The sequence below is a fragment of the Falco biarmicus genome, chromosome 11, assembly GCF_023638135.1.
Source record: "Falco biarmicus isolate bFalBia1 chromosome 11, bFalBia1.pri, whole genome shotgun sequence".
Taxonomy (NCBI): domain Eukaryota; kingdom Metazoa; phylum Chordata; class Aves; order Falconiformes; family Falconidae; genus Falco; species Falco biarmicus.
This window is the reverse complement of record NC_079298.1, coordinates 31,116,890-31,141,767: the sequence shown is the minus strand read 5'-3', so window position 1 is coordinate 31,141,767 and position 24,878 is coordinate 31,116,890. Positions and strand designations below refer to the sequence as shown.

The following is a 24,878-nucleotide window of genomic DNA, read 5'->3' as shown; positions in this document are numbered from 1 at the left end:
ATTCAGCGCAGTTTGCCTTCCGACTCCATTAATCCTCAGGGTTCAGATGATGAATTTCTTTTCTTTTTTTTCTTTCTTTTTTTTTTTTATTATTTATTTTCCCTCCAGCGTCCCCTCCCACTGCCCTGCCACAGCACAGAAAGAGCCGAACAGATGGTGCTTTGCAGGGAAGCCGGAGCGCCCATGAGGATACAGAGCCTGCCCACTCTGTGGCCACGTGCTCGGAGAAGCCTTGATTTCCTCTGGGAGAGGCAGCGGCAATGATTTTAGTATTCCCGGCGGGTGGGTGGATGGATGGATGGAGAGGAGACGAAGACTAACGGGCTGTTTAGCCGAGAAACCATGCTCGTACCCATCATCACAGCAGCGACCGCTGCCTCTGGTCCAGGGGAGAGGGGGTCCAGCGGTGGGTCCCGCTGGTGAGCCGGTGCCTTCGGACCGTGCTGCCAGCTGGCCTCCGCTTAACCTCCGATTAAACCCGGGGTCGGCGCCGATCGGAAGGAGGCAGGATTTATAACCCGCAGCAGGATGCAGTTTGACACCGGCTCTAATCAGGAGAGCTGTCACCACAAGGACAGCTGTCAGGCCACGCTGGCTCATAAAAAGGGATGGAGACACCCTAAAAGCAGTGGCTGCCTCGCTGGCCTTGCTCATGGGATTTAACCCTTCCCCAAACAGCCTCTAACAAAAGGGAAGGCCTTGTAAAAGCACTGCTCTGCTCAGCACCGCCACAGACAGTTTTCACAGGAGCTCTCATGCCTCTCTGCTGCAATTAATGGCTCGGTTACGAAGTGCTTACTGAGATGGTATCAGGAGATTTTCAGTGAGTTCCAGTTTCAGGCCAATAGCCACTTGAATCCAACCCATGCACGCATTTAACAAGCTCTTTTCAAGATCAGGGTGATTTATGACCAGATCAGCTAAGTAAGGGAGCGAGGACAGCCTGGGCGCAGCGATGGTCAGCCAGGGACAGCAGGGCACCTGTGGGCACACCCGACCCAGAGAGGCTTCCCCAAAGATGATGTACAGGGAGGGGAGCTGGGATAATACTCAAGAAGAAGAAAAAATTCTACCACTTAAAACATTTGGGGGAAAAAACCCCTGCTAAACTGTCGTTACTGAAACAGCCGAGCTGGCAGGGCGGATCAGAGAAACCATTTTTGAAATAATGTTATTTAAATCAGTTGTGTTTGTGTTAAACAATCTGCTTCAGTCACCAGCCAGAGGGATCCACCTGCACGTCATTTACATGGAGGTGATGCATCCACCTTTTACTTTCACATGTTGGACCCGCTTGAAGCAGGTGCTCTTGGATAACTTACACACTACGCTTTTGCACGACCTACTATAACCCACTGTGCACCCCTCAGCAGGCAGGTGTCAGTGCTGGAGTTGGGAGCAGGGGAGAGAATCTTCCCAGGAGAGCAAGAGCCCAAACTGTGGCATGAGCTGGGCAGAGGAAGAGGCAATGTGGCATCAGAAGCTGTCACTCTGCTGACACTGCTGCACTAAGCAACAGATTTGCTACTCCAGTCGGAATGATAAAATATTGAAAAACAAGAGTATCCTACAGGAAAGATCACATGGGGAGAAATCATACATCATGGTGATTACAGCGATCGGTTCAGGGGCCCTGGAATCTGGTAGTTTAGATCCAGATCCAAATGCCGTGCCTTGCACTGATGTTCTGCAAAGCAATTTGCCATCCTGCTAATGTCCTTGTGGAGAGATCAGAAAGAGAGAAAAAGACACAAACACTTGAGAATTACAAGTATGCTCTTAATTACACACTGACAGGCATCGAGAGAGAGTATAAAATAATAACTGGGTATGTCTTAATTTTGGGGGAAAAAAAGTGATACAGATTAAATTGATACTTTTCTCCTATTCCCCGCGCATCAGAACCGCATGTGTCACTTTAGTCTCTACTCTTCTCATTTGGAACTAGAACAATCTTTCAATTAAAGATCACTATAAAATCGCGCATCTAATTAGCACGTTAATTGTTAAGAGGGGCAGGAACTGTAACTTCGCTCTGCTGATTTTGCTAGTGGAGAACCTGCTGCTCTCAGCTGCGATCACACAGGTTTGTCACCAGGACACGATGAGGGGAAGGACACTCAGCCCCTTCCCCTCAGCTGCGGAACCTGGGGAAGCTGGTACCCAGCCTCCTCTCACCCTGCGATGGCTGAGGGATTTAGCATCCCCTAACCAGCGCCACTCCTGGCTCTGGAGGTAGCACAACCACGTCCTGGAGGCACAGAGGGAAAACTCTGCGGAAAGTGAATCATCAACTGGGGGAAAAGGAAGGCTGAGGGTGACATTTGCAAAGGGGAATGAAGGGAGGCCAGCCGTCTTCCTCGCTGCTTCTCCCAGCGCTCTTATTCATACTGTGCTGGGATTTGCCAGTGGAGGTAGCTGCTGGTTAACCAAATCCAGATTCCCTGCTCATATTTCTGCTGAAATTTGCTTTCTGTACATAGACCATTTACTCCAGCTGCAAATCCATCCTGTGAAGAGGGAGCAACCAAGCTGAAAGGCAGCTTACCGTAATGGAGTGCAGTCTGGCCTTCCCCGTCCTGAAAGAGAGACAGAGACTGGTTATTAGAGGTACAGGTAACGTTGTGCGGATACAAGTAAATCCCAGTTTCCAATAAATAAGCTGAATCACAGTGATATTTTAATTGACTAGACAAACAGCCCGGGACACTCAGCTACCTGGCAGTTAGGCTTTGAGTCACCATTCCACCATCAATCCATATTGACGGATAATCAGTATCTATCCACCCATCAGAGTGTGTGGATCACGTCATGACATAAGTATAATTCAGTTCATAGCATTATCACTTCCAGCCCATAAAAATGAAGGATTTCTGTCCTACAGCCTTGCTTTGGGACCCTCACTAAACCTGGTGCTTTAGTGCAAGATGGTTCTGTGCAAGCCCAGCTTTGGGCAGCTGCTCAAGAGAAGGGTAAAGCACCGGGAGACTGGCACAGCTCAGTGTGCTGCACTCTTCAGCACCAAGGAGCACACAGGGGGAAAAAAAATAATCCCACTTTTCTTCCATCTGAATAAATCTTAGGTCCCTGCTCTTCTGAATTCAGGTCTGGCCAAAGGTGGACCCGAAGCCCAAGTCATTTCTGTTGGGCTGCTGGCATCCCTGCAGGATGACAGCAGGGAAAGGGCTACGCAGAGCGCTCGGGAATGAAAGCCGGTGGCTGAACTCATCCTTGTGAAACACCTGCAGCGCAAGGGCAAAGCAAACCGCATGATTTGAAGACATTGGCACGCAGCTCCCTTTTCGAGCTAACACGTACGCCACTGCATCAGCTGCAATGGTCTGGGAAGCGTGTCCCCTTTCCCAGACTTGGCAAGCACGGGTAGGGCTTTGCCGGTGAGCGGTTGGTGCTCACGTGGCACGTCCAGCAGTGCAAACTCAGGCACCTCGCTGTGCCACAGCCTCATCCTGCCACAAGAACAGGTGAAATAACAGAAGGAAAGAATTACCGGCCCCTTTGCTTTCACTACCCCACCAGGATTAGCCTCTAATTCAGTTCTTTGCCTCCTTAATTTATTTGCATCTGTTTATGGAGACTTAAGTTTTTAATTACCATCATCTTCGGGATTAAGGTGCAAATTCTGCACTCTGCTGTGGATTCTGGAGTAGGCGAAAGGGAAAAGTAGAACAGGAGAACAGGTAGAACTCCCACCCGTAGCTGTTTGGAGACTTCTGGTTTCCCAGCCTGTTATTCTGTTTGATATTAACCCTTCAGCTGAGGAACTGGGAATGACTTGTGTGTCAGGCTGGGAGGTGCCACGCTTTGCTCTGGGACTCCACACCAACACGACAACCACAGGAGCAACAGGGACAAAAGAGAAAAGCCAGATCTAACAGGCATTTGCTGCCTGAACATCCATTTCACGTTTTTTCTGAGCAAAGGGGGGGGGGGGGGGGGGGCTCAGATTTTCCCTCCCACGTGCCACTATGCCCCATCCATGGCACTCATACCAGCGTTTGGAGGTGCCTTGTTTCAAGGACCCTATTTCTGCCCAAATTGTAGGGAGCGTAATGCAAATGTGTGTCATTAGAAGATACCGCAAAGCAAACAATTGAAGAAATCAAGGGCAGCATCCATTGATTATTCCACACTAATAAGGTAACCGATCTGAGCCGGAGCCCCGGTGCGGTCCTTAAGCACATGCCTGCTCGGAGGAGTGACAGGGCTGGCACTGACTTCAGCAAAATACGGAGCAGGGCTGGGGAAGAAGAGGCAGGAGCGCTACAAATGAGTTATGGGAAAGGCAGGCTTTCAAATATGCGGGTTTTGTGTGTGCTGGGGGATGGGAAGCCAGCTCCCCTCCGCATCCCCGCCTTCAAAATTACAGCTGACCAAACCTGCAGGTGAACGGGCTTGGAGACGCGCAGCAGAAATGCCTTTCCATGGGAACGCTTTGCTGCAAAACTCCTTATAAAATACGTAGGACCGTTCCAGGAACACTACAGCCATTTGTTCCTCTTCCAAAGGCCTGCGTAAAGCACTGCTGCTTCAGCAGCAGCCTGCGGGCTAGCAGGGCTTTTTGTTTCTCTTAGGTGGACTTTCTGGCATTTATGGGGCTAAGAAGGGAGCGCAAGTCCCAGCATACAAAATGTGTCTCTTTAATCCCAGTGTGGTTTTTAAAAAGAACTATTAATCCCATGTTATGCAAACATTGTTTACACTTTATTTAAACTGTGGATTTCTCCCCCCCCCCCCCGCTTTGAGCCTGACGGCTGGCCAAATGCTATTTGTTATACTTCTCAGATGCTACGCTATTTGCTTGTGTTTCCTCTGTGACAAATTTTAATCCAGGTAAATGGAAAAAGCTCTAGCGTGGTCACTCACTAAGGACCTTGAAATGCCCTTGGGAAGCTGCTGATCCCGATCCCTCTTTGATTTGGCTTTTTGGAGCACCATGGCTAATCTGAGGCCAACGTGCCTGGCCTCTCTGCGCACAGCGCTTGGCTCCATGTATAGCAACACTGAGCCTTCGGTGCAAAATGGTCACACCTGGAAACTAATCACAGACAGGCTGTGAAAGTGAGGATTACAGCTCCCATTGTGGAAATTACGTGAGATGAGTATCGTCTACCAGGCGCTGGAAATGTTTTGCAACAAAACAAGACGTGTAGAAGTGGTCTTAAGATGAATTCTAGCTGGTTGTGATGCAAGGGATACCTCCCAAAGTGCAACAGAAAGCAGTGGTTTCTGGAGCATCCTATGCAAGGTGTGGTGTGTCCTTCTGCCAGGACATGCCTCTCTTAGGACAAATGACCCCCAACGGTGAGTGGACAGGGACAACCTGCTGCACCCTGCCCAGGACACTGGTAACTGTCACTGCCCGGCCCGGGGGCGCTGGCACTGGTCAGGAGCAGGATGTCCCGATCGCATCCTCCACAGCTGGGAGGAGTGCAGAGATGCTGGCAGTGATCCGATGGACCATTTTGCTCATCTGTCTTACAAGCAGGGGCAGATAATTTTTCTCCATTGAAAGCCACCAGGATTTTTGTTGACTTATTTTATACAAAACACCGAGTTGGAGGGGGATGTTTGTTGTGACTGTTCACTTCTTCTCTCTCCCATTTAGCTTTCTGATTACAGCAATGTAAATCATACAGAGCTGCAAGTACACCAAGACCTAGATTCCACTGATATACACTGAAACCAATCATTTCATAAATCTGTAACGTAAAAACCTGAACATTGTAACTAGTTATTTCCAAACTGTGCCTATGGAAAGTTAGGTAATCATGGTATATTATCATTTCTGTGCTAAGGCATGTTAAAAAAATTTAGACTTCCCCCCCGCAATATGAGCTTCTGTAGTGTGACAGGAGCACAAAGAGAAGGTGTTGAGTAGGGGAGCTGATGTCAGGGAGTGCAGAATAAGTGATGGGCAGCTCTGGGGCCAACACCAAGCTCTGCTCTATGCCAGGATGCCTCTGAGAAACGCCCTTTCATCCATGTGTTAGCTGGAACAACGTCAATGCGACAGGTTAAAAAGGAGGAAATCAGTGCTCTGATTCAGTGAACTTCAACACAAAAGGGGGAAAAGGCCAGGCTCAAAGCACTATTACGTGTTTCTGTAAAGCTTTGCTTTCGGCTTGCCAGGCACTGGCAGGTTCCTGCCCCTGAGCCCTTTTAGCAATATCCTGTCTACACAAAGGAGGAGCTTGTGGAAATGGCAGAACCCATCCAGGCAGAGAGAAGGTGACCAGAAATGAAGGAAAGACCATTACACACTCAAATGCAGGACACTCAGTCCCATACTTGCAAGTCACTGACCAACAACAGATCAATTCCAAGCTCTCCTCTTTCCTCTCAATGCTGCGTGCCATCCCTGGTGACTTTTACAGCCTGCTGGCACAACTGGCCACATCAGGATGACAGTCAAGCTGCACGGCCTTCAAGGGACATGAGAGCGTTTCCAAATACTTCAAAACTAAAACCGAATGTCCACATTTACCAACCCCCTCAAAACAAAAGATGCTACAAAATCACCAGTACCTCCCACATCCATGGTCTGCGACAGATGTCACTCAATGAAAATCCAACTACCAGTGGGTAACTTATTGGATAACAGGATTTTGTTCTGCTCCTGAGAAATTTAAGCAAGAGAAATGAGAGAAGATGGACCGAGCGCAGATGGACCAACTGTCTTATCCGTTAAGTGGTACTATGGCTACTGCACGTCAATTTTGTCTTATAAGTGATAGGATTATATCGGTGTTGCCATCCCATGTTCATTCCTTGGGAATTTCTGTACCCTGCTTAACCTAACACAAGGTTTCTGGACTGAGGGGCAGAGACATGGAAATGGCATGGCTGAGCCCTGCTGAGCTGCTGCACGCGCTATAAAACCTGACTGCTGCTGCTCTGCCACAGTAAGCAGACCCTGACGAGCCGGTGTTCCACTGTGCTGGTTTCAGGGGACAGTTTTTAAAACAGTGTTATCTAAACATCGATCTTCCAGACCTGCCTCATGTGCTCTCCCAGGTGTGTGCAGAGACCTCGGCGAGTGGGATGGCAGCCCTAAGGGAGATGCTGTCGCTTCCTCCATCTACTCTGTTTTATTTAGCGCAAAAGAGGAAAACCAAAACCACGCTGGTGACCTGGGTGAGCTTTGGTCCAGCCAGACCCCATATCGGTGATGAAGCTGGGGCTGGACAGCCCTCCACACCAGCTGCAGGGGTCTGTACGGGACCCCATACCTCCTCGGGTGCTGGCCCACACTGAGCCCTCAGCTCTGTGCCTTCAATCACATCTCCAAGCGTAGACACGATGAGCAGGAAAAGCGCAGTAGGAAACACAGACATTGCTCTTTTGAGGGGATAGCACAAGCACCCTTTATTTTAAGGTATTCTTTCCCCGCATCACCTCTTCTTTCTGTTCATTTGTGGCACTTTTGAAGGTGCACACTTGTTCCCATCGGCGCACTCCCAATGTTGGCAGGGATCACAGGAGATAAGACCGATGAGGTGATAAGAGTGTTTAACAGCACTGGGTTCTGGGCAGCACGGATGGGCCGGAGGGAAGATAAATATTTACACTACATCTTTAGAAGGTGAGTGAATAGAAAAGGCTAGAATAATACAGCCTCCGAACAAGCACTGGTGCTTAGGAGCTGTAAATCTAAATCTCTGCAGCCTCACGACACACACTCACTCAAGCCAGGGAGATGAAAAATAGCAAGAAAATACTTCCCTCCACTTTTAAAAAGGGTTTTATTTCTCATTTATTTCCACTTTACACTTCAACATCCCAACAATTTACTTTAACCTCATCACCTTCTTTTTCTTTCCCTGAAATTTTATCCCCAAGACAACTGAGGGCGTGACTACAGCTAAAAGCATACCAGAATTTACATGCTAATACCCACCAATATGTAAAACCAGGCAATGCAGGCTAATATAACTGGTTCAGACTCCACCAGACAATTCAGTAGATGGCCCCAGCACAGCTTTTATTTTCATTTACACGCTGCTTTTGCACACAGCAGCCTAGGTTTGGACACGTATATCAACACATGTAAAATGAATGCTTGTCCAACTGAAGGAGCTAGATGAGTGGATCGCTGTGTGTGCAAATGTTGGCACAGAAAAGCAATGGAATTTAGTTTGGAATTTGATCCTGTTCTTTTAAAATCCCTACCTTAAACCAGTAGGCCCCCACATGCAAATAGACTTTTGCTTCTAGTTGTTTCCTGAGCCATAAAGCGATGCCAGCGACAGTGCAATCTGAGAAACAAGACCATCTAACAGCTTTGTGCCAAAGCATCTAGAGTCCCAAATAGCTCGGACCCTAGAAAAATAAAGCAGATCTTTATGTTTTCTCCCCGTTTTTCAGCTTTTGATTTTGCTAAGCCAAAATATACTTGTGCCCGCTTACTTTCACCTGCTGTTTTAGACTGGCTGGCCCACACAAGGATAATTAGTTAGCTGGTGCTTGTGAAATGCTTGTAAGGTTGCAGTTGTTGATGTTAAGTATAGGCTGTTGTGAGACATCACCATGTGCATCCTTGGTGCCAGCTCGAAGGTGGCTCAGGCACTCCCCGAGGACCAACACTGTGGGACAAAGGATAGAGAGCAACCTCTGACAGAAGCAAAACCAAAATCTACGCGCTGGTCATGAACGGCTGCTATTTGGGGACTGCAAATAGCTCAGGCTGACAAGTGCAGGGCTCAGGTATCCTGTAAGTTTGGCTCCTCAATGAACTTTTCCACCCACCTCCCTTGCATGTGGGCAGGCTTGGCGGGGACCCCTCTCCTAGTGAGCTGTCCACTTCCCCGAGCTCATTCCTCTGTCCCCTTCCCCTCCATTCAGACCTCTTCCTGCACTGTGCCGGGCAGACAGCCGTAGGGATGGAAGGTGCTAGACAGATCTTTATCATCACCTCTTGGGCCCTTCTCCAGCGCCTACCTGCCAGGCTATCATTTGGCCTATCTTCTAAGTGCCTCACAGATAAATTAGATCTGCATAGAGAAGCAATTATTACATTTCTAATGGCATGAACCCTTACAGCACAATCTGCTAGTGAAAGGCAAAGAAAATTGCATTAGCTTTTGTTTGATTCAAAATTATGATCAAGGGAAGAGGGATGCTGAAGCCCTTTAAAGCCAAGCCTCCGAGCTGGGGATCTTTCTGTCTGGGGACCTCCCTATTCATATTCGCTGCTTGAGCTCATTCATTTAGGTGCACTAATTTGGAGGAGCCCTCCACTTTGCAAGGCTGCTGTCAAAACCAGATCTAAGAAAGCTCAGAGAGAATACGAGGCTCAGGAGCTGCCACCCCCTCCCTCCCGGAGCCTGCGTCTGCTAATGCACCCAAACGCCACCGGCCCGAGGAGTTCAGTGTGCCAGGGTTACGCTAATCCCTCATCGCCCTAGTTTCTAACTGGTGGTGTACCTAAATTTCCAAGTGCAATTTCAGTGGGATTTATCACATCTACTATCATCAGCGTGTAGTGCTGCTGGCACAGATACAGACTCTCAATATCCCGCCGCAGACGTGGCTGTCTTTAATTGCAGAACAAACCCATTTCTGAATCTATACAGCAGCTCACGCAGCGACACCGAAACTCTCCGGGCTGTTTTCTTGTTTAGCATTTTCATCCCTATTTGCAGCCGTCACTCCACGCACAGCGGTGTATTTGTACGTACGTGTTTACAGGTTGCTCCAAAGAATATTTGCTGCTGCCTGTTCCCTCCAGCACCAGGCATCTTGCTGCTCATCAAAACCCAAGTGCGCTGGTGCAACAGAAAAGCTGCCAGGAAGCTGCGGGCTTCCTCAGCCCAGGGATCAAGAGCCAGTGCCTAGAGCTGTAACAAGTGTCACAGCGCTGCAGCTGAGCCAGCAGCCTCCAACAAAACTATGCAAACGCCATCCCAGGCGGCAAACAGGACAATATTCCTAAAGGCAAGATGCTAAAATCGCATTTCTCAGGGTGTTTCCCTGCCCCCTCCCCATGTAAAAGTTAGCAGCACTTGTACTGCTTTATCACTTTAGTGTGGCTGAAGCAGATACCTGGTTATTTAAGGGGCAGGATAAATGGGCTGAGACAGCTTTCCCATCCCCAATTCACTAGGGAACGCTTGGAAATTCCACCTGACACTGGGACCGCGCTGTGCTCTTAAACAATCTCCCGTCTGATCCGATTGTTCCCCAGTGGGGAGGCAGGCTGCAGCTAGCTCAAGAGTCATTGATTGGATTAACAGCCTAATTCCCAACAGATGAATAGAATACTGATGTCTTGTCAGCCCACATCATAGAAGGAAAACACAATCTGCTTCTACAGCCCCGAAATTTAACCCTTTGCTTCCCTGTTCCCCCTCCCCAGGGCACACAGCTGAAGGCACAGGTCCGGCACTTTCAGCTCAAGATCATAGCCATTTGAATGAGAAAAGATGTATTAACCTTTGGGACGCTTTGCCTAATCATCTACATGCCATGGGATCACACGTTATTTTCCGTAAGGCTGGTTTTGTAAGAAGCCCTCTTTTCATCCTTTCTAGACAGGAGAGATTTATACCAGGCACCTTAATTTATTATTTTTTTTTTATTATTACTCTCTATTTTACCACCTGCCATTAAAGGAAATACTGTATGCTTCACAGTAAGTGGTGGAAAATTCATTAGCTTAACGATATTTATTCTGAAATATACAGCTATTGAGCGTTTTCCGAGTCTATCATTTGATTAGGAGGAGAGATCCACCTGGAGAGGAGCATCCAGCCGCGTTGCTGGAGAGGCATCGCTGCAAGGCTCTCTCCCTCCGGCAGCTCTTGGCAAGCTGTGGGGCAGGGCACAGAAGCAAGGCACATCATTTGCTCTCGGAGAGCTCCCGTTCTCCACCTCCTAATGGAGACACTAATGTTTTCTTACCTCATAGAAAGACTGTGATAAGAAATTAATTGCTACTGGTCAAATGTTCACTACTACAGAAGCAGGACCGTGTGCATATTAAAGAGATTCTCCAAGAACAAAATTTATTTATGGACTCCTTGGCACTGCCTGCATTTGTTTCCTTGCTCAGGAGACAAGAATAAATAAAAATCACCTGATTTTAAGAAATGTATCCAAAATGACCTATTTTTGCCTCAGGTCACTGGGGTCCATAATGCTGTGGGTTTTGTTTCCTTCCAACAGCCACCTTTTATGCCTGCATTTACAAAACAGGCAGATATACATTTAAATACTGTCATTTTTTTCAGCAGCAACCCTAGAATATACAGGAACAGAGCTACAGCACTCATGCCAGGACTGTACCCCATATTGAGAGGTGGCCTCTGGCGCATCTCTGATGTGACAGTCTCAGTGGCAACAATAGCTTACCAACTCTTTAACCGGCTTTCCCACCTCTGCAAGGTGTGTATCATCTCAGGTCAGCCAGGTTGTTCTGTGAAGCAGAAATAAGGTATTTCCAGTTTCATTTGGATTTTACAGCTCACATGCAGAGCGGAAACATTACCTCCATCACTCCTTGACTCTAAAAAACTAATTAGCCCAGCACTAACGTGACAAATAGGAGAGAAAGCATGAAAGGATGCAGGTGCACACCCCCCCCTTTTTTCCCCCCTCCTTTTAACAGTACCTGCTAGCCACGACAGTTTTCCAGACTTCGTGATTTCACGACATCAATATGCATATAAAAAACTTGCTAGGACACTGAACGAAAGGAAGAGGCCTTCCCTCTCCTGGCTGCCAATACATCAACCCTATAGAGCCCTGTCTGCAGAGATGCAGGGTGCTCCGTGTTCACCACACGGGCCGTGGGGAGGCAACACTATGCATTAATGACAGAGCTGCCTTGACCAAAACAATTAGCGAGAGATGCCACATTGACTCAAACAATTCAATTAATGCAGTATTAGTGCTAGTATTTTAAAGTCATTCGAATTATTAGCTCCTTTTACAAACTGAAACCATAATGTTTCATTTTCATCCCAGATGTGAATTGCTCCAGAACGGCAATAAATAAATAAGTCAAATGACCCCTGTCCAGCCCAGCCCCTGTCCTGTAATGTGGCTGCATTGTATATTCACGAATCCAGGTTAAGGATAGTGACTGGGGCAGTTGTGCCCTGGAACTAGCAGACTGCAGGTTTTATAAATACATACAGAAATAATTAAAATCTAAGGGGTTTAGAAGGGTTAATCTCCTTTAAATAATCTCTGCCACAAAGCCTGTAAAGTCACTGCTGGCATCGTGCCCGCATGGGACCGGCTGTCGGATATCAGGGCAGCACGTGTGGATGGGAGCAGAGAGATTAAGTGGAAGTGCTGCCGCGGTGGCCTATCAGACATGCTGCTCCCCTGCATATGGCTCCCCCGGCCACTACCGAGGGGCTGGAAATGCTGCGAGCAGGATAGGATCCAGCGCCAACCAGCAAGTCAACATGCCACTTGCTCCACCTGATTAAAGAGAGAGAGGAGGAAGCTTGATTAGGCTGCTAAATTTAGCAAGTTGGACAGGAGACAGCAGGAGCCGGCAGAATTGCTGCCATTGCTCAGTTCACCTGAGTCCTTCCCGACTTCAAAGCAAATGATGGCTTATATTTATTTAAAGGGATTCAGGACTTTGGAAATTACCCTACAGGCTTGAACCCACAGCCCTGGGTGGCCAAGGAGATGTTGCACTTTTAATTGTCAACTACAATGGACCAAGAGCTGCCACTCTGCATTTCAGGTGGTCCTCTTCGGATAAACTCACATTTTAAAGCCGACAGCCGAGTGACCACTAGAGACAAAGCAATCCAAAAGCAAGCAGAGAAACCACTCCTGGGTAGGCTGAAGCAGCACCCTGTCTGAACCCAGGAGTTTCATTTCCACGGAACTGGGCAAAGGCAGGCTCAGCTGAAATGCCCAGAACCCTGCAGGAGCGGCTGGAGCGCTGGCAGGGAGGCTGCAGTATCATGACTGACGACCGCAGGCACAGTTGCAGCAAAAGCACAGCCAAGTTGCACGTGTCCATGTGCCGCAGGAGTGGCAGAGGTGCTGCTAATGGCCCAGGGATCTTTTTTAAGTCAGTGAGGCTGAAGGCTCTGGAGACTCTATTTTGGTCTCATAAACCTTCCTTGGTTTGGCGTGCAAAATCAAAACTTTAGGTGTTGAGATGATCTGAAGCATCCTCTGACCTCATTAAATGGGATCTGGATTTTATTAAGCCAAGCTTGGGGAAGCCTGGGCTAGCAAGGGAGCTGACTTACAGCGGCCCTTGGCCCACAGCTTCAAAGACACTTCTTTCTTCTGCTTCGTTAGAAAAACCCAACACCAGGGACCTCGCTCGGACATCTCAAAGCACCTCAGGACAGTGCTGTGCCCTGCAGCCTCCAGACAGCCCTTCCTTCCCGAGCATGCCTGTTTCTTAAGGATGATGACTCCTCTTTGTGGCTAATCTGGAATTAGAGAGGACGTTCGCACACTCACAGCTGTCTGCCAGAGGGGGAAGGCATCAGAGCCTGGATCCTGCCCCAAAGTGGACCACTGCCAGGGAGAAGCTGACTGCATGTGTTGATTTAAGAAGCTCCCATCTCATCACCTCAAAGGGTTGCTGGTTTTGTGACATCCAACAGCCTTTTAGCAGCCTCTGTGAATTTTATTAGTAGCTGATTTACCATTTTTTATTTTATAAGGCATGAAGCTGCTCTTTCATTTGATCATCCACCACCAAGTACAACTAGATGTCAGACTCTGAAAACTCTCGCCTCAGTGTATGATCGTTGGGACTTGTTCCTGATGGAAGAAAGGAGAAATAAATAGAGAGGGAAAACATTTATTGGTGCTGCTTATTCACAGACAGTCAGGTTTCCGAACTGCTATTAATAAAGTGCCAATGCTAAAGAAAAAAGGAAAAATGTCTGGAGAAAACTGCCTCAGGGCATCACACTAAATCAGTAACTGGGATTTCTCGATGGAGCCACGTTGCTATTAAAATAAAGCTGAACTAAGTATTTGCAGTCTGGTCTGTCATTACTTGTTTAGTGAGATGCAAAACTATCCTCACTTTAAAGGGCTCTTTCAAAGTCTAGAGGCAGCACTTGCTTCCTCCTTGTGCTGTATAATAGAGGTGTTCCTAATGAAATTCAGCAGGAGCTGGAGATAACCAGGGAAAACCATGGCCAACTTTGTAACGGACAGATTTATGTTCAGGGACGTCCTGCTTTTTGAATGAGTTACTCTGCACAGGGCAGGAATCACAGTTTTGCCATTCATGGGTCGTACAAGCGTGGCAGAAGGTCAAGTTCCCTGGGTGGTGCTCAGCCCGAGCCAAAGGCTGGGGCTGCAGTCACATCTGGGGCTGAGCTGAGCGGGTCCGTCCCATTTCCTACTAAAGCAGCGCAGGGAGCCTGCTGGGACCCGGACATCTGTCCTCAGCACCCAGAACTGGGACCAGCCCATTTCATACTGGGTGGATGGCTGGGGAGGAGCAGATGGCATGTACTGGTGGTGGCGACCGACGTGGGGCAGAGCTGAACCAGTGACCTCGAGGTGAAAGGCTTCCTATCTCCCATTATCAATCCCCAGAGCCCCCTCCGAAGTAAGTGTTGATACATTAATCTTCCTGACTGATGGAAACAAACTGCAAATATAATGTGCCGTGGGGGAATCTTTATGTATTTCGAGCCAAAACTACGCTTAAAAACAAAGTTAAGGGCATGCTTAGGTTTCGGCCTTTCCTCAGAAACATTACTAGTTAATGCCATCTTCTTTCTCTTCCAAGTACGAAATTTAAAGAGCACGTCATCACACATTAGCCTCTGAGCACAGCCCCAGCATGGATTGCCTCAGTAAATAATAAACCGGTGTTTGTGTTTCCTTGTGTGCATGCTGTCCTCCTAAATAGTTTACTAACAAAGGAGTATATTTAGGAGCACTGCTGGAGTGCCTCGATGAAGCATGTTGTGTAGGATAAATACCTCCACATCAGGACACTTTTCAAAGCCATCAGGCAGAGGGGTCAGTCTGTTGTGGGTTTTTTTAAAACTGCACAAGCTAATGCTTTAAGAGTGTCTTGATGGAATCAGGGAAATTGGATTGTCCCCCCCATTTGCTGGCCTAAAACAAGCCTTTTTTTATTTATCCCATTAGAGGAACACAAGAGAAACCTTTTAAATGTCACTAAAATTTTCCCTGCATTGCAAAACCCAGTCAAAAGGGTTTTAATTTTCCCGGAGACCTCTTAAGTAATGCAGTATGTCAAGGTTTAATACATTGCGTGCAGGGGATTGTCTATATTCTGTGCTGTTTCACCAGGGTGACTCTGTAGGGTCAGTCCTGTTTGCTGGATTTGGTCCCTGCCAGCACCCAGGCCACTTTAGATCAGCTCTGGTGAAACAAACGGGCAAGTGACAACGAGATGAGATGCAGCTTCTCCTGGATCAGTCTGGGATTCCCAAAAACTCAGCAGTGACGGTCACTCTCCAGTAATCCGGTTCTGTGAGTTGGGGCTCTCTGGTTTTGAGAGAGTCTGTAATTTATAGGCTTTATTCATGTATTTATAGGAGGACTAGAGCGACTTGGGAAGAGGCACTTACGTACGCAAGGCTCCAGATACCCCTGGAGTATTTAATATGACAAACATAAGCTGCAGACCGGAGGCAGAACCAGAACTGCAAACCGGCAGCACAGAAAGCGCTAACACACACCGGCTAGAGACAGCAACAGGGTCACAAACCCTTCAAAGGCTGGGCTGGTGCCCACTCAACCCATGCCATGGCTGTATCCAGTGTATCCAGACCCGTGGTAGTTTAATATACATAGTAAACGGACTATGTATATATATAAAAAAAAAGACTGGACTGATAGCAGTAAATTGGCCATCACCTAGAATTTAACCCTAGCTGCAACCAACCTCTCACCTCGGTGACAGAGTTGGAAGGCAGGGAGCGAGGGGTTATTTCCTGCTAAATTATTCCATTCCCCTTTAACGCAACACCATCCCAACGGCTGTGGGCATTAATGCCAAACCAGCTTCTCCTGGCCCCTCCAAGCCCATTCCGCTTGTCGGCCAGCCCGTAAACTGGAAGCTACGGGTGGTCTGTTCTGCCAGAGTAATCCCAACTAGTAACTAAACGCTACTAAAATACAACATTATTTTGCTCCTGCAGGATAAGGGAGTTCTCTATCCACGCTGTCCCTGTTTCTTTTTGTAAAAAGTGAATGCGTCATCATACCACCGCAACAGAGGACCTGGGGTGCTAAGTCATTTTGGGCTGACCGTGTAATTCTCCCCAGCCCTGGTTCTAAAGGGAGAAGATGAACCGTAGGGCAACGATTATCCAGGCTGGTGTATGTCAGCCCTCATCCTCTTGTCCCTGAACTCACATGTGCACACCGAGAGCTGGGAAAGGTGCAGAGCCAGGGAAAGTGAGGAAGAGGAGGCAAATCCCAGCCTCCTAACTAGTCAAAATAAAACACAGCCCTGAGACTGACACTGCCTCTTGATCTTCCCTGTAAAGCTGCCTAATCTATTTTACAAAATGTCAAAATTCAGCACGAAAATCGGAAAAAGGGGGAGGGGGAGGGGGGGAAATATCAGACTGGCTGGTTATTGGACCAAGGGCTGTGTTAAAAGGATCAGGAGGTGGTGGGCCAAGTGGTGGGGGAGGGAATGGGATAAAGTAGTGGTCTAATCAAATCAGTTTAAAAAGCTGCAGCCTCTCAGAGTTAACCTTGCCAATCAGAGAGCGAGCGGGAGCATGTCTGCGCACATTAAAGCGGGAGCGTGTCCTTGAACCCACAGCACACTCCATCCTCCCCCCCGCAGCCCACGCAGGCTGTGTACCCAACACCCTCGGCAGCCAGGAGAAAAGCCCAGGATTAGGCACCCTCCTTAGCCTCGCTCAAGTGGAAGTCAACATGGCAAAGGCAGCTTGGACGCTTCCCCGTGATTAGAGGTGAGCTCATGGGATTAAGCCAGCAAGAGTTGGAGAAATGTTAAAAAACAAACAAAACAAAAAAAGGAAACAAAAGGAGTAACCCTCCCATTGACAAATGCTGTTGTATTGAGTCTGGCAGCTGTAAGATGCATTACTAACCTTTGCTAATGACTAAGGGCACCAAAGTCACTTTAAAATAAATATTCACTAGGAATTACACGGGTAATCTAAAGGGATTATCTTGCTGCCTTAACAGGTCCATAAACTAAACGTTAAATGGTCTACACAAGTGTTTGCATTATTTTTGACCCAAATCAACCTTTCTGCTAAAAGCTGTGGAAAGCCAGATTCAATTTTGGAAACAACGTGTCCGCTTTGAGTTAGTGTTCTTCTAAATTCCCCCAGATCCTCTGTTTTTTGAAGGAAAAATGGGACTGAGCTCTTGGAATCCAGGAGCCTGCCAGCAGCCAGGGAAAGGCTTTAGCAGAAACACACGTTCAGAACATGAAGCAGCAGGCACAAATCCAGACTGCCACATAATCCAGTCCCTGTGGCAAAAGTATCCCTGTTCAGAGTCTTAACTGCAGCCCTTCTTCCCTACAGAGATGGGGAAGGCACAGTGTGGGAAGAAGGAGCACTGATGATAAATGGTGGCTAAACCCCAACTATTCTGTGCCTCAGTTTCCCCACCTGTCAAATGGGGAATATGTCGTGGGCCTTCCAGCTGGGGCACTCGTCCCTGTGCCTCAAGCTATCCAAGGGGAATGAAGCCGAAGCAGAGCCGTGTGCCTGAGGCTCGGCAGCTGTACTCAGGCAGGTCAGGAGAGCAGGAGTTACGGCATATGCTTCAGCAACAGGGACTGAATGACGGGATGAGAACAGCTCCTGTGCACCAGTCTGCAGAGCCCGACAACAACTTCATTGCATTGTCTATAGATGAAAAAGTACAGTCTAAAAAGGCACAGATGCCTTAAGGCCACCATACACAATGCCCGAATTGCATCTAATTCCAAAGATCACATCAGACACAAATGGGGAGTAAGTCCTACAGAGGAATAAACAAAAGTACATCGACGCTTCCTTCCAGCAGGTATTTCAGACCCAGCCTTAGAAAAAGGACTCGGGTTTTTTTCCCCACTTCCCAACCTGCGATGCAGGCCAGGGAACACAGCAGCATGCTCAGGACCCTAGTCCAGCAGGAAAGGTCCATCTCCAGCCTGTGCTGACACACCGGACACATGCCCACCTTGCAAACCTATGTGATCATTTTTCACCTGGACCCCTTAGCCTGTATACCTGCGTCAGTCAGTGTGCACACTTCTGAAGACAGCTATTTCTCCAAGGCATGCTGAATTAACTTTTAAGAATGCAACAGGACTAAGGGACTTGAAGAGACATAAACTCCTCTTAAATCCCACTGCTCCTGCACAATCACTAGCAATAAGCCAGGGCCCTCTTGCAGCAAATCAGGAAATTGAGGGAGATGATCAAGCTGCTTGAAGCACAGAAAAATGCTACACCAATGGATCTGAAGAAATCACATCGCTAGAGCCCTTTGATGTCTGATGTACAACTCAGGGAAAGAAGAATAAAACACAATGGGAAGCTGGCAGAGAAAACATACTCCAGGAAAAGATCAATAGTTAAAAAGCTCACTTCTACTGACACAGGGAAGAAAAACGTTTGCAACCATTATGTTTTTTAAAGACTTCTTCATGATGTCGAGAAGTTCCTGCTTTTTTTTTTTTTTTTTGAGATTAGAAAAAGCTAAGAAGGTCTAACCTAGTAAAACCTAATTTCACAAGAGGTCTTGTTTGCCAGCCTTGGCAATAGGGGTGGACATGCTGTCCATCGCCCACTGAAGGCACTGCAGGAGGAGTGCCCTAACAAGAGCACTTTAAACTCAAATGCCAGGCAAACTTTAACAGCAAGTAAAGGCACTATTTTACAGGTTCTCACAAGAAAAGTCATTCCATCACATGAGATTTCTCTCTCTGAAATACATAGTTTTAGCTAGAATAAAATGAATAGATAAAAACTAGGACTTCTGTCTTTAAAGATGCATTCTCCTCCTTCCTTCTAAAACAAACCGTTTCAAAATTTTCTTCACACACTGTAAAAGAATGATAAAGGGGAAAAGATTAACATCCTCCTCACTGATTTCCATCTGATAACAGTGACCTAAAAGCAATCTCTTGCAGTTGAAGGAGCCCTGAACAAACCTGAGAACATCTCTTCAGTCTTCACTAAGCCAGCTCCAAGACAAAATACTAATTGCCGTAAAAAAAGACACAGTTCCTATTCTCACCTCCTAACCCAGCTGGCAAGGGCTGGAATAAGAGAGCTTTTAAAAAGGAGCCTTGGGGTCTGGTAGGGCAAACCCCTGTCCACAGGAGTGTCCCTACAGGGGCAGGAGAACTCTCCCATGGACACCAGCCCCATGAGGTGGGCTGGCAACATCAGCACTTTCTCAGTTGGTAGATAATCGCACCAGCAAATATATTTGCACTTACCAATCAGGACTGAAGCGTTAAACAGGGATTCAGAACACCAGGTTCACTACTGGATTTAAATTGGTAGAAATCACATTCATGCTACAGCTACCAAGGACGTGTGAGTGGAAAATGAGACCTCTCAGCAGAGCCAGCCACTTCTGCTGCAGCTTTCTGCAAAGCAACATGAAGCCTGCTAGCCACATTAAATGTGGATATTCAAATATCAGCTGCTTGTTTCCAGAAAACTCCTCCAGAAAAGCATCAATTCATTCAGGAGAACTCACCCTATGGCACACCCTGATCATGCCCCAAAGCCTCCCAGCAACTAAAGCAGAACCCAAATGACTCAAGAACTTCAATTTGCACTGAAAACAGCAGCCCTGCGCATCTAAACATTATCGACCAAGAGCATGCAAAGTTTATGGAAGTAAAGCCCTTCTGTGGACTGCATCAATGTCTGATGCCTAATGAAGACTGCATTTGGATATGCAAATGCACTGATTACTGTTATTTGTCTGGGCTGACACAGGCAGCAAGGTAAGGAAAAGCTGTGCAATATCTGGGGACAAAGTGGTTTTTTGGTTTGGTTTGGGTTTTTTTTCCAGAATACTCAGTTATGGGAGATGCTCCCTAAGGTGAATGTGGACTTTGACCATCCTTCTCCCTCAGGAAACCCTTCCTGCTGTAAGGAGGACTTCTAGTTCAAGCACTCTTTTAGCTATTCTATGGCTTGTTCTGCAAAACTTACCCCACATCGCCATGACCCTGCGAAGGGAGAAGCCCCCAGGTCCCTATGATTTTATGCAGTTGTAGCTGTCATCAGAGCAACTGTGCAACAGCATAAAATTCAAAGATAGATAGCTTCACTTGGTGGCTTTTCACACCTTGAGTGCTCAGGAGACAATACCCTTCTCCGAGAAGGGGCACAGTACTATAGAGCGATGGTACATATTAATTTCTAAAAGAGGATTTTAATCATGCAACGTCCTCTGCAGTCGCACAGAATTTAATCTCATTGCTGACAGTGGGTGATGGGGGAGCATGTTAAGTGGAAAAGTTGTATTCAAGACCTTCTTGCAGATATGTGCTACAGGCAGTCCCTTGGGAGGAAGAAAACAACCCCAACTGGTGTCTCGCTGCTGACCACCCCGGCCCAGGGTCCCGACGTACTCCAGCCACTTGCATGCAGAAACGCAGACACATTGCCAAAGTTCTGTGCAAGGTTCAAGTACACGTATTAATACAGTTAGCATTTATCAAGGCTTACTTTACAAATATTGATTTATTAATCTAGGCAAGACCCAGGGATATATGTACATAGTATTCCCATGTTCGTTACAGAAACCGAGACACACAAAAAAACCCACTGTCTGACTTCCTCAAGGTCAAATGTGGAACACAGCCCACAGCTGGGATTAGTTTCAGGATGCTGAGCTCCCAGCACTACGCTGGGACTATCAGGACACGCTGTCCTTTCCCACACAAGGTCTTCCCTCTTCTTTTAAGATCTGTCTTCACCTAAGCCTACATTTAGTGAGAATCTTGCCTTCATTGAGTAATATGGGAGGAAAAAAAAATAACGAAGAGCCAAAAATTGGAAACCGTAAGCTGTGAACTGAGACCTTCCCAGCTGCTAAGGAGACCCACCACAACTGGGTTGGCACGCTGGCACATGCCTTCTGGATGGTTATCTTCAGTCTTCTTCCATTTTTATTGAGGACTGCTTGCAGGCAGCTTTAGAAGTCTTGGTTAATTGAAAACTAGATGTTAAAAAAAAATATCCAAAAGGAACTAATATACTGTGTTCAACCAACTTCAATGGGACCTTAAAGCTTATATGAAAAGTTGGACTTGGAATTGTTAAACAATTCTTTTCTAGAAGCTCCTATGAAACCGCAGTAACGTTAGTTACAATTGCTGCCTAGGAGGGATGAAATTCCATGCTTTTTCCCCCTGCTAAAATAAAAAATACTCCCTTAACATTTCTGAAGTTAGGGCAACCTAAGCAATGGCTCAACAGAATACAATTCCATAAAATCACTACAATTAAATGAAAAATTATGCATCTTTTCAAGCAGCACAGGTCTGATGCCTACTTTCTAAAGAAAGTTGAACTACAAAGCAGTAAAGTCACTCTGTAAACTCCTGTAACTATTCTTTTAAGGTAATGGACCAGCTTCAGATACTAACGGATGAAAATTAACTACAAGACAACAGAACCACTAGTTTTAAAATCCTGAGGAACTGGAAAGAATGACTATATGCTTTTGTATATGACAGCAGTCTCAGCAACACTGCAAAAAGTTAGAAGTATCTGAGTGGTAGTGCACACTATGTCTGAAAGAATAGCTTTTAGAAGACATGAAATTCAGAGAATACTGCAGAACCCTGCACGAAAATCACGGCATTATGCACACTTCTCTGTAATTTATGTCACTGGATGCACAGTATTTTCTTTCCACATTCAGTTTGCCTGGACTATGGGAAGTGTGCGTCTTGGGCAGCCAAAGTCTCAGGGTAGACAACAGACAACATGAGAAAAGAGGATAAAACTTCATCAAACACTGAATGCTTAATGACAGAATTAAAACCCATCTTTGGCCTTTGTTTTTCTCCAGTTGCTCCTTCAATCTTCCATTTTGTTAACAAAACTTGCCCAGGGAAGTTGACTCCCTGAATGTGTCAGACATCACCTCCGTTAAGTAGTGTGTTATTAATTCCCTTCCAAAACTAAACACATCATATTTATGATGAGATTTTAATCTGTTTTTAAAAAGTGTTTGAAAATCTTCCTTGTAAGGATTTTTAAAAATTAAATTCTAGCTTCCCTTCAGATGTACTCAGGCATAAGAGAAAACAAAACAACTAATAGTCTAACAGAGAAGAAATGCTGCATTTGCTGTTTTCTAGCCTGATTCAAATGTAAAAATTAAGAATGTGAATAAAGTAGGTTTAACTACATAATTAAGTAAACATGGACAGACATTGTGTATCTGATTAGCAAAAAGAACAACTAAATTTACTAGAAAGGCTATATTTAGCTGCAAATGAACATATTTTAATGGCTACTAACCAATGAAAATCAACCTTTCCTTAGAAAAATAACCAAGAACTAAATTTAAATTGATTATTAAATCAATTAAATCAATCCAACCTGTCAGAATCTCTCTCATTAGAGTCGCTGTTAGATGCAAAGCTGCTGCCTATAAGGTCTGCACACACAGGCAAAACACAAAATGATGCAGTGCCAAAGGTATAGTGACAGCACAGCACCTTCCCAGCACATCCACCCAAAATTACGCCAGACGCTGCCGAGTCCTAATGCGTGCACAGACCTCTCCCAAACTGAGTGCATCCATTAATACATGGAGCCCGTTAATGTGTCCTATTTTCCTGTATTAACCAACCAAACATAAAAATAAGCGTCTCCCTGTAACAGTCTGACCCATTTTGAGAGTCCAGTGAAGCCAAACTGACTTTTATTTCTTAGAAAAAAAATAAAAATTGTGTTTAAATATAAAGCAACCAGTTGCAGCATTGCGGGATTAGTTGGATGAATCCTTCAGCAGATATAATCAGCTTAATGGCAACAAAGATCACAGCGCAGTTAGTGCAGCTGTGACACTCAGACGCATTTCACCGAAAGGGAAGGTTTGCACGAGGCTGGAACGGTCTTTTTTATTTCCAGCCTTTTTTCCTCTCTCTCTCTGTGCAGTCAACATCCCCATCAGCTCCATTAGCATGAAAGAATTAAGGAGGGAAATGGGTAGGGTGGAGCAATTTACGTCTGTGGGTCAGCATACTTACACAGTGTCATATAATTCAATTAAATGGACAAATAAAGTGGTGCTAGTTGTTTTCCAAACTCTAGTTAATTTTAACTTAATTCCCACGCTGCTGTGGGCTAAAGGGCTGCTTGATACACAGCTAAATGACCAGCTATCTATTACAGAGAGGAACGCTGTAGGAGTCCTCCCGCTCTTCTCTTAGATACTCTTAGGAGTATTCTTACTCTGAGGATATTCTTAGTATCTTTATATACCCACAAAAAAGAAAACTGAAAGTAAAGACTTGATTCCCCTAATTATAGCTTTATTTATGCTGGCAAATCCATTGCTTTATATTATACCTTTCCTCACTGTTGAATTGCAAAAAAAAAAATTAAAAAAAATACACTAGAACATAATGTCAGGAGATTTCAGCCTGCCCCGTAAAAATTTAATAAACACTGCTTTCCAGGCTTCTTAAATTAAGACTTTCATCATTAAATCCAGTGATCTGCCTCTCACATACAGTATTAAACACACTCAAAAATAAGCAGGTAAATGCTAATCTATTTACCACTAACTATTCTGTTTCTGGGTTTTGCTTCCTCCAGGAAAAATCCCCCGAGATACAGGTGAATGCACTAAGGACTGAAAACAGCTGAGAAGTACAGAAGACCCACAAATCTGTAATCTGCAGGGAACTGATGGATGGAAATGGCAAAAGTATGAACACCTTGGAAACAAGCCATTTGCTGTAGAGCTTGCTAAGGTCTCCTGCTCTCTGACCTGGTAAAACTCAAGCCTGCGCAGTTGCACTTCGGAACAAGAGCTCTCCAGGAGAATTAACTTCTGTTTGCAAAATAAAGACCTTTGTCAGTACCAAACAGTCAGCAATGTTTTGAAGGCTTTAAAATAAATCTGTGCTTGAAGATCGATGGCACTTCCCGTAAAGAATACAAGTGTGCCTCCTTTTCCTCAGCCAAAACTTCCTTTGCTTTCTCCAAAACATCAGTCCAACACACCGGTTATTCTCCCACCAGAAATACTTGCATTTCAGCAGTTCTGCATGGATATAATTTGTAAAGTGCTAGGCAAATAAGCACACTCTGAAATGGGAAACGTTATTGACAGACTACCTGGCACTAAGCTTTCAAACCCACCAGGAACGTCAGGAGGCCAGATCTGCACATGTCAAGTCCATCACCTTAGGAGGCTTTCAAAGTTTTGCTTTTTGTGACTCTACAAAACGCATCTCTGGAGCCATTATATGAATTAGTTGGAAAGGGGTGGGGGGGGGGAAGGAGGAGCGGTTAAGAACAGCAGTACACCCCTATGAGGACATTTAGAAGCATCTGGCTCCGAGATATTAAGAAAGGAAAGAAAAATTAATCATGCCGGCTGGGAAAAAAAACCTGGCATCAGCACAGCCACCCTGTCATAAGGCAGATATTAATAACGTGAACCTCCAGGGAACACTCAGACATCTGAAAGATCCACTTGTTGGCTATCACAGAGCAGGCAGCTTGAACTGATGCCTCTTTGAAACCTTCTGAATCCTACACTAAAACACTGCTGAGGATTTTTTTTTGCAGCAAAACGAAACTCTCAGTGCTAAAGATCAGACATTTACCGCATTTCTCCCTTTTTCCCTAGATAGTATCACAGGGAGAGCACTTGGAATCACATGCTACCGGCTACAG

General features: G+C 46.1%; 1 protein-coding gene across 4 annotated transcripts in view; it reads right to left on the bottom strand.

Moving 5' to 3' along the window:
* The window catches only part of ACBD6 (acyl-CoA binding domain containing 6), an 87,731-nt gene that overhangs the window by 2,031 nt on the left and 60,822 nt on the right, over nucleotides 1–24,878 (bottom strand). For 2 of the 4 annotated variants that reach the window (XM_056355987.1, XM_056355983.1), the window contains one exon: nucleotides 2,549–2,579. In XM_056355987.1, coding sequence (XP_056211962.1) covers nucleotides 2,549–2,579 — 31 coding nt within the window. The other 2 variants (XM_056355988.1, XM_056355989.1) reach the window with 2 other exon arrangements.